At 40.5% G+C, this 10000-nt stretch overlaps 2 protein-coding genes across 3 annotated transcripts in view; one reads left to right on the top strand and one right to left on the bottom strand.

Moving 5' to 3' along the window:
• The window catches only part of LOC138025910 (fibrillin-1-like), a 58714-nt gene extending 51291 nt beyond the window's left edge, over window positions 1–7423 (top strand). The window contains 7 exon segments of the mRNA XM_068873052.1: window positions 1851–2096; window positions 2378–2531; window positions 2775–3178; window positions 3309–3446; window positions 4137–4465; window positions 5323–5468; window positions 6657–7423. Of these exon segments, the coding sequence (XP_068729153.1) occupies window positions 1851–2096; window positions 2378–2531; window positions 2775–3178; window positions 3309–3446; window positions 4137–4465; window positions 5323–5460 (1409 nt within the window). The 3' untranslated portion in view covers window positions 5461–5468; window positions 6657–7423.
• The window catches only part of LOC138025907 (integral membrane protein GPR137B-like), a 16388-nt gene continuing 11855 nt past the window's right edge, over window positions 5468–10000 (bottom strand). The window contains exons 6-8 of one of the 2 annotated variants that reach the window (XM_068873049.1): window positions 9937–10000; window positions 9079–9188; window positions 5468–5876 (exon numbers count right to left, since the gene is read on the bottom strand). The exon at window positions 9937–10000 is cut by the window's right edge and continues 98 nt beyond it. In XM_068873049.1, the coding sequence (XP_068729150.1) occupies window positions 5861–5876; window positions 9079–9188; window positions 9937–10000 (190 nt within the window). In that variant the 3' untranslated portion in view covers window positions 5468–5860. Of the gene's footprint in view, window positions 5877–6356; window positions 9004–9078; window positions 9189–9936 lie in introns of those variants that run through there. The other variant, XM_068873048.1, reaches the window with a different exon arrangement.

A 10000-nucleotide genomic window follows, 5' to 3' on the forward strand; every position in this document is an offset into this window, starting at 1 on the left:
TGAGTTCGCAACTAACCAAAGTAAAACGCAGAGCAAAGTGCAACGTATACAGCAAATTAGTCCTTGGACAAAACATTCCAGTTTAACTCTACATGAAAGTGATAGGATCGTAACTTTGCCGCCATTTGGCATCTCAATCCTACTGCTAACGAGAAACATATTTTGCTGTTCAGCTATGATTGGGAACGAATGTTCTGTTTTGAAAAGGCTTTGAGAGATTATCCGCTTAAAAGGAAGAGATTGTATTCAGCTAGACAGACTGATCTTGTAATTCTTTAAATTGTTCTAGGAGATTTTTTAACTCGCTTATTGGAGTACTAGATAGGTCTATAAATGCAAGAGATTGGATGCTCGACGATTTCGATAAAAAGGTGTTCTGAAGTGTCCCCTGGCTCTTTTCTCCAACTTCAACATCTCTTATGTCTGAGAATGTACAGAGAATTGACACCACTGTGTCCCCTAAATTATGCTCCTCAAGAAAAGGTTAAAAGCTGCGTTTACTCTGAACTAAAACCAACGTCAAGCCTGGACACCTATTCCCTGCGAGCAGAGTCTCCTTCGATCTTCCTTGATAAGTCCTTCTGCCAGCCACCTCGACATCTCGTAATGAGCATGCGTTAAAAATTGAAATTCACGCGTGACCAGTAACCACAAGATTATGACTAAAATGGATACGCCACAGTCAGGTGTGACATTTTATGACAAATGAATGACACAAGTTACCACTTCAGGGCCAAACGAGGAGACAAAAACCGGTCATTCCGTGTACCCCAAGTAGTATCGTTCTAATCTGTACTATTTAAGCCTCGGCACTAGTTCGAGAATGGTTAGTTATTAATGACCGTCGAGGGTGACATTTTATATACACACAGCATCGTCACCTCGCCAACCTAACGCAATGTTATGTGGCTGTAATAAAGTTCCACGTCTGACTCTAGTCACAACCGTAACCACAAAAAGACAGGGGCACCCAACGAATCTGTTCCTCACATTATCTGTTCCCCAGAGGAATCTTGCTGGCTGGCAAAAATACAGGTGTTTCGATGAGCTGGCTGGGAAATTTTGTTATTGATAGAGGTTTTGCCTGGGAATTACTGACTTTTTCTAGCATTTCAATCCGAACTGGCTGTAGAAACTCTGAAAACTGAGGACGACTAAAAAAAAAAAAAAAAAATAGAACCTGTTCCCTAGTCACAAACATACGACGGCTGGTCAGAGTGATTGCGCTTGCGGAAAAAACCTGTTTTGTCCCGGTTTTGTCGCTTTTGTTCGGTCGTTTTGGATCAAGGGATTTGAAAGCGCGCGGAATTCCTGGCTGGGAAATAAATCTGGCTGGGAAACCAACCAATCTTATCTAGCTGGCTGGGAAATTTCTTGTGTGTCTTGCTGGGAAAAAGGAACAGATAATGTTTTCCCAGCAACACTGAAAAACACCTGAAAATGCCTTAATAACATTTATTTTCATTAACTGGGGTATAATAATACATTTTACAACAAATTGGTCGTTGGGTGCCCCTGAAAAGACAAAACGAAAACAAACAGTCGGGATATTTTCGAGCAACTCTGCCAAACACACGACAACCAAGGAATCATTTCCTTCAGGGAAAATCAAGATAGTTCATACTCTTAAATTGCCTTAAAAAACGTTCATATAGAAAAGGGAGGTCTTTGAAAGATGTACTCGTCAGAGCAAAGCTCTGAGGTCTTTGAATTTTCTATCTTGACCAATAGAGGTCGTGTTTGGCCTGTCTACACAAAAGGTGTGAGCGGCATCTCTGATACATAAACATGAAATTTCTTCATCAGTTCTTTATATATTTTTTAATCCTGATTGTTTATGACGATTTTAGATGGTGACGCGTCACTTATTTATAGCAGAGGCAACAGCATACAGCGAATGTCCCTCCCTCCGCGCCCCAACAATATAGGAATTATCTACCAACGTGCAGGAGCGATGCATGTCGGCGTAGACTACGATTGCATCGAACAAAGAGTGTACTGGACTGAGGTGACAAAAGGCGTGATCGTGCGCGCAAAGTATGATGGTAGTGAGATGGAAGTCGTTGTCCACAATGGAAAATCTGCAAGTCCAGAAGGTTTGGAAAAACAGGCCCTTTGAAATCATCGATGAGGAATAACCTAGAATGCTTCTTTTTTTGCAGTTCAATTTCTTTTAAAATTTAAGAATATAAATCCCGGTGTTGTAGTCTGTCTTATTCGATTAAAAATCTCCTGCAACATTCTTAGCCAGTCAGGAGCAATCATTTCCCCCGCTTATTACCATCTGCATGTATTTGATTTGCCCTATCCTGTATAGTAAGTGCATAACTTCAGTTACTTACCTGTTTCAATTCATTCCGGCTTTCTGTCTTTGAAGGTATTGCAGTGGATTGGTTGGGAAGAAACATTTACTGGACAGATTCTAGGCATGCTGTTATTCAGGTGGCCAAATTAGATGGAAGTAAAAGACGAACCCTTGTGTCCTCGGGCTTAGGCAATCCGAGAGCTATTATTGTTGATCCACCCAATGGGTAAGTCTCGATTCCTGGACTGAAAAGTACAGCGACTGTCAGTCTCAGTTGCGGTTAGGGTTAGGGTTAGGGGTTAGGGTTAGGGTCTTCATTGAAACCGTGAATTATCAAAGGGAGTCAGTGAAATCTGAAACAATAAATAAAAAAAGATTTAATCCTTTTCAAGCATTCAATTTTTTCCACCTACTTGTCGTGTTGTATTGTTTTTTCGTTTATACAAATGCTTTCCGCGTCAACTTTCAGGAAAATGTACTGGGCCGACTGGAACCGAAACCAACCGAAGATCGAATTAGCAAACATGGACGGATCTGATCGGCGAGTGCTCGTAAAATCTCCGCTCAGTCTTCCAAACGGGTTGACGCTTGTCCATTCAACCAACGAGCTGTGCTATTCTGACGCCGGCATGTGGTCCATTTCCTGTGTTAATTTGGGTGATTTGAGCATGCGCAAAGCCTATAACCCTGCCCCGTATCCGTTTGGCATAACAAATTTTAACAGGACCCTTTTTTGGACAGACTGGAAACTTGGCAGGATACAGCGAATTGGGATGCATTCAAGATTCCCGGATAAACCACTGAGGTCCTTCGTTGGAAGCAGTGGCAAGATATTTGACATAAAGGCAGTACAACCATGTGGAAAGAGAACGGGTGAGGCACAAACGTACAGTAGATGGGAATAAAATTGTATTCGTGGAAATTAAAGGGACGCTAAAATCCCGGGATTTCTCCAGCTTTGTCGTTTTCCTAACATCAGATTATTTTCGTTATTTCCTTATAGTTGCATCATACCCTAACCCTTGCGCTATTGACAATGGAGGCTGCTCGAGTCTGTGTTTGTTGAATTCTAAGAGTTACTCTTGCTCATGCCCAGATGGACTCTTCCCTGTGAAAACAGGAAATGCGATTAACTGTGAAGGTGAAGTCATCAAAATTTGACTTAAGTGTTAGAACTTTCAGTGAGCTGTTAATTTAATCATCATACATTTCATCCGCTTTAATTTGGTGTGAATTCACATGATAGTAGATCAACATGGTAAGCTTAAGACTTAAATAAAGGATTATTATTAATATTATTATTATTATTATTATTATTATTATTATTATTATTATTATTATTGTAATAATCACCTATGTAATTATGCTAAAGCAATTATTCACCTCAGGTTCGGTAAATATGGATGAATAAAAGCCTCGACTTTGTCTCGCTTTTTATTCACCGATATTCACCTCGCTTTCGGCGAATAATTGTTAAACTATTACTGGAAGACCGTGTCTAACTGAAATAGAAGTTATGAAAGCTTAATTTCCGTTCGTCTAATACAGATCTCATTCATTAACCTTCGAAGCACAAATTATATAAAATTATTATTTATTATCCTTGGCTTGCACCTGACGTCATGGCGGCCTTGTTGTACTGAACAATAAGTAAACGAAAAAGTCTCTATTATTATGCAAAACGAGAGCGACATTTTGCTTTTGCTTTGTACAACAACATGGCCGTCTAATCACGTGAGTGCAAGCCTAGAATAATATTATACCTGAGATTAATACCCTTGATTTTATATACCGCCCTGATATTAAAATAACTTTTCTTTATTTTCTTCAGCAAAATGTCAGAGCGCCTTGGGAATGGAAACAGGCGTCATCAAGAATAAGCAGGTTTCTGCACATTCTGCTTGGAACAACGACCATCTGCAATTCGGGGCATCACGTGCCCGATTGCACCTTGGTTCGTGGCCTCCCGGCTGGAAGGCCCAGAAGAATGATCCGTCACCATGGTTGCAGATCGATTTACTCCAGGTCCAGACCGTAACAGCAGTAGCAACGCAGGGGTATGGGGACGAGAAAGAACAAGGATGGGTAAAGACGTATGTGTTAATGGTGTCACGAGACGGCGAACGATGGAACTCGTACAAGGAAGGAGGCAACCAACGGGTAACAAACTTAACTTTTCACAAAATCAAGCAAATGAAAGATAGGTTGAAGATAGCCTTCACTCGACAAGTCCGCCGGTTAGCGTTTAGGGTTTAGCGTTTAGGGTTAACCCCTAACCCTAGGACGAAGAAGGCGAATATTTTGCGTTCTGAACAAAGGTCACTACTGAGCCAAAAAATTGCAAATAAAAACAGAAAAGAGGTTTACTAAATAGTCGAACAATGTCCTCCACGCTAATTTAATAGCAGTACGCTCGGTTTTTTTTCCTCAGTGAACACCTCCGTGCATACGGCGAGAGCTATAGTGAAATTTAAATTGACCAATCAGAATTCAGCGAGCTGGAAAAACTGTGCTATCCGACGTCACGTCAATTGTTCGCAATTGAAAGGCCAGAAAACCATTTAAAGATTTTGTGGCAATTTTTTGTCAACAAACTTTGGCACCAAAACTGAGTTGCCGGCGAGCGGCCATTCGAACGTCAGCTGTTACTTGTCTTATTTGTGCTTTTTCTAATTATTTTAAGACGAATTCAGTAAGATATTTTCGAATCAAGTGTAAGAAGACGTCAAAACTGTATTTATAATGTATTTATTCGCGTTAACTTCGCGAAAAAAGACTTTATTTTGTGGCGTCCTTTCGACGGGGTAGATCGACAACATCTTCGTTTGCGCCGCACAGAAATGCACCGTTTCCGAAAAGGAAAATGATTGACAGGATAGCACAGTTTTCACTGCCACGCGCACTGTGGTCGCGGGTTCCGTATGCAAGGCTTGTCATTACATGAAGGATACTGGTACTTCAAAAAACTGACAATGAGAGAATTATTTTCCTCACTTAAATTTTGCTTACGTTAACAGGTTTTTATGGGAAATAAAAACACCAAATCTGTGGTCCAAAACCGACTGAAGATGCCTGTTACAACTCGCTGGCTCAGGATTGTTCCTCGCTCTTGGAATAACCACATAGGAATGCGGGTTGAATTGTATGGCTGCTGAATGAACGAGTAAGTCAACGCATGTCTTCCGCTGATAGACAATAGCCACTCAAATTATATTCCACTGATTTAGCAAAAGGAGCTTGGGTTTTCGCCTGACATCATGCAAGAACGCCAGATCACAGGTTAATTGAGCGCTTCTGCACGACAGAGGCCAGAATCAGTTGAAAGATGTTGGACGAAAAACTTAAGAAAACGTGTTGCCTTTCCAACATTGTCTTCAAAGGGTTAAGACCGAGCTATGTTAAAAATATTAACCAACAATGTGGTGTCCGTCTTCAGTTCCTGGGCCCGGCTGTTCAAAAGCCGATTAACGCTAATCCCAGATTAAAAATTAACCAAGGAGTTTTTTTCTCTTCTCCAAAATGCTGTTTAACGCTGGTATTTGGGAAAACTTTACATTAGAAGAATTCATTCCTGAAAAACAGAAATAAGCAAAAGAAACTGTCACCAAAAAGTTGAAAACATGAAACAAAAGTTTACGCTAATCCTCGATTAAGTTAATCGGCTTTCGAACAACCGGGCCCTGTACATGTATATAAAGGTATATCTTTGCTTTTATTTGGACGGCTTGGCTGGGGTTGTAAAACGAATTGGTGAAAATTTCGCCATAAAAATACCTACAACTAGAGGAAGACATGCTACTTTTCCTGGTCCAGAAACCTCTACTGAGAACCGTAGAACCACTACTAATTTCCAACAGCGGCACCTTTCTAGTTGTTTGAACGTCGAAAATAATTAAATGGCTCTTTTCGTCTATTCAGACGGTCCTTGCGGCTAGTAGACTAAATAATGGCTATCTTTCGTTTTCTGGCTCACAGTTGAGATATCCTTCTGACGGAGCTTCTCTAATGGGTGATTCTGCCGATGTCAAGAATGCAGCGGTGCTAAACTCAGTTTCACAAAACACACTTTTAATAAATTTAAAGGTCTGACAAAGTACAGACCAGTATACGAGCATTTCCTGATTTTTATCTCGGCATTTTGCGCCATAACTTAATCATTCCTTCTCTAACAACAATCTAGACTCTCACACCAGTGCTGGTTTGCTTTAAGTGATTGATAATTAACTAATTTATTAAGTTACATAATCATTCATCTATTTATTTATGATCGTACGGAGTGTTAGTGTTTTTCGTATCCAAAATGAAGTTTAAAACACTAATACTTCTTTCTGGGTTGTTACTCTTTCCATAGATTTGGGATGCCTGCAGGAAAATATAGAAATCTGAACTAAGTGTGACCCTGGAACGGACTGAGAAGGCTGAGAACAATTTAATCCAAGAGGATCAGGATACTAATTTTCGGATTAATCTGCAGCTTTAAAACGAATGATATGCAGGCTGTTCAAATTATTTGCCAGCACTTTTTCACAGTAGTTAACGCACAAACACAAATAATGCACTAATGCGGAAATATTCCGACAAACACAGAACAAAGTGAAGAATCAATTCTACAGTTAACCGAAAATGCAAGGCAGTCTAATGGTAACCTTTGAAAAAAGTAAAGCCAGCCACTGGAAAAAACGTCCAGGCACCAGGAACGCCCTTTAAACATTTGAGGTAAAGTCAGAAACAAAGCGCAGTTTTGAATAAATGTTTTAGTGGTACGTTTTATAATCTAACGAAAGCGTTGAGGCCATTTGAGGTTCCATTCAAGTGCAGGGCTTTACTTTTCAAAGGAATTTAATACAATAACCATTAGACCACTAAAACGATCTGTTTCGCGCAAATTCCCATATCCACCTGACCTGTTGTTTGATCAGCCTACGAGGTGAAATCGGGAAGTGACACTCTTGAATGGTGTGTTAGCCACTTGCCACTAATTCCCCTGAAATTATTTAACGGTTGTACAAGTTTCGTTGTAAGCCTTTGCTTGGGATGGTGAAAGCCATAGTCTAAATGTTTCTTTTTTTGTTTGGCTTTAAATTAAACGTGCTGCGTAATGTTCATTAAGTTCGGAAACGTATAACTGAGTATATATGGCGTGAGTACAACAGTTTTTTTTAGGTGGAAATTCGTTCTCGTGCCTTCGATTCTTTGCCACCAAACGAATTGGGCAGGGATAGGAACCATTACGAGGTACCTATAGCGAAGGGAAGAGGCATCTGACGTAACGGCCGCCATGTTGGTGTACAGAACAATGCAGTAATTCCCATTTGGGAATTTGACATTATTTATTATGCAAAACGTGTGAGGCCATTTTCTATTGTTTTGTACACCAACATGACCGTCTCATCACGTGGATGAAAACCAAGAATTCTTGTCACTTATTTCAGGAAATACACTTAATTCGGTTACAAATCCTTCCTGCCTTAACAGAAATGATATTCCGCCCAACAAGCCCTGCGGGTTGCGGATCAAACTGTTCCCCCTGCCCCCCCCCCCCCCCCCCCCTCTCCATTCTTATTTCCATAGACATTAGTGGAACGCACCCTAAGTTGCAATCGAGAATGGATTGGTCAAGTGTCAGCGATTGATGCGTTTCGATCCGTCTGAGTCTAAGGTCTGTATGTGTATTGTCGGTAAAGTAGGTCGGTCAATAATTGGTATTAGAATGGCAAACGAGAGGTGAGAGATGATGATATCCACACTAACATTGCTGAACACCATTTACAGACAGACCAAAGAATCGATTGGGACTCTGCTGAATGGTTGATATATACAGCACTACCAACTGGAAAGCTGGTTTACTAACTTAGATCAGACAACACTAAACCGATGTCTACAATTTCCCGAACCCTACAAGCGACTTGCCGGTGACATCAACATCAGACAAACACCACACTGACCAACTTATTCTGGCAACAATAACTGACCGACCAGTTTACAAACAATACGCATACAAGCCTTAGACTGAACGGATCGAAACTTACCAATCACTGCTTGCAGTCAACCTGGTGCATTTTCACGAATTTACCATAATTAACTGAGGGGTCGAGGTCATTTTAACAGACCGCTGTCTACCTTAACTTAATGCAGTGCTTCCTAAGTATTTCCTAAGATTACCCTGAACAAAGTTCAATTCTCACTACATCACTGTAAATCAAGCCAGTGATGAACAGGAACAAGTGCTTAATGAGACAGCTTGCATAGTAGAGTTTCAAGAATTTGTTCCGTGTTTCGCTGTGGAAAACAAGAAACGTTTTCGCTTTTATGCGAACTAAACGCCTGTTGTCTCTCTTGGGCCCTTGCTCAACAGGATAAAAATGGCATCACTTTCCAAAGGAGGTAGCAAATTCAGTCCAGAATATAGTTTTCTTAAATTTGGTGACACTGAAAGAGGTCCCTTTGCAACTTGTATTTGTTTCTTTTTCTATTTTTTTCCCTACTGTTCTTCCACTAACACATTTGACTGGTACCCAGGCGCCGCCGTAAAAAGTTGAGGAGGAGTGGTACCGGGTATATAGAGGTTCGAGGCACTATTGCTTCTTTGGAAACTGCCACTGCGCATCCCTGAGCCAAACGATCGGGAAGCTCGACCACTACTTATGTTTACACTCGATGTGGACGGACTAAGCACTCCCGGGATATTGTAATTGTCGCTACGGAAAACAAGAAAAAAAGAAGTATCAATTTGCCATTTTCTGTTTCATAAATTACTTTACTTTTAACTTTACCCCACGGCTTGTCCATGAGGGATTGTAAGATCTTCGTCCGAGTCATATCTTCGAGGGTCGTTGAAAAATGACTTCTTGTCATAACTCTGTGACGCCATGGCGGAAGGCCCCTAACAAAGCGAAGATAAGAAGGACATCAAGTTGGTTATAGGAAAACGGTGGAATTAATAGGCTAATTTCAAGTCTCGCAAGATTAAAGGGCGAAGCGGAGACAATCTAAATTTTCTGTACTTGAGGAAAAAAAACAAATGGTAACTTCCTGGTTACCCCACCATTTGAAACTTAGTAACGTATATCTTGTTATTCAGTTGTTGATACTTCCAAGACAGAACGTCAACACCTTGTTTTCTTCAGGAACCTGTTTACCTTGAAAATATTAAATTATTTCGGAAGGAACTTTGTTTTTTTAAATTTAGTGCCGTGCTCTGGAAAAATCAATGACAATCCATTGCCGAAAGCCCTAGGACGAGGTCTTCTTACCATAAAAAGCTTTCCAACTCTGACTCGCTTTCACTCAAGTTCCCAGCTGCGATGTAGAGCGAATGCTCATCACGTTGCGGTAGTCATGTTGGTTTTCCCAAACATTTCGTTTGCTCGGGTTAAAAAAAAAACACGTGAGTGAAAAAGCGCTGTTTGTTTAAACTGAGCACAAAAAAGTCAAATTCAAAGTTTCTTTTTTTCATTTTGTCACTCAACATGAAAGCTTTAAGTTGTTTGTAGTAAAGAAAATCAAACTTTTTGGTTGCGCTAACCCCATCACCACTCTTCGGAAGAGTCTCTCCGAAGAGAAAAAATTTTTTTCCAAAAAGACAATTCATTTCATACTTCTTAACAGTCATAAAATCGCATGCCGCTAACCATGTCTCCAATATTGGGTTTTCTGACTCGAAAAAACCAAACCACCATGAAGGTAGGGAGAACC

Source organism: Montipora capricornis, chromosome 12 (genome assembly GCF_036669925.1).
Source record: "Montipora capricornis isolate CH-2021 chromosome 12, ASM3666992v2, whole genome shotgun sequence".
NCBI classification, from domain to species: Eukaryota; Metazoa; Cnidaria; class Anthozoa; order Scleractinia; family Acroporidae; genus Montipora; species Montipora capricornis.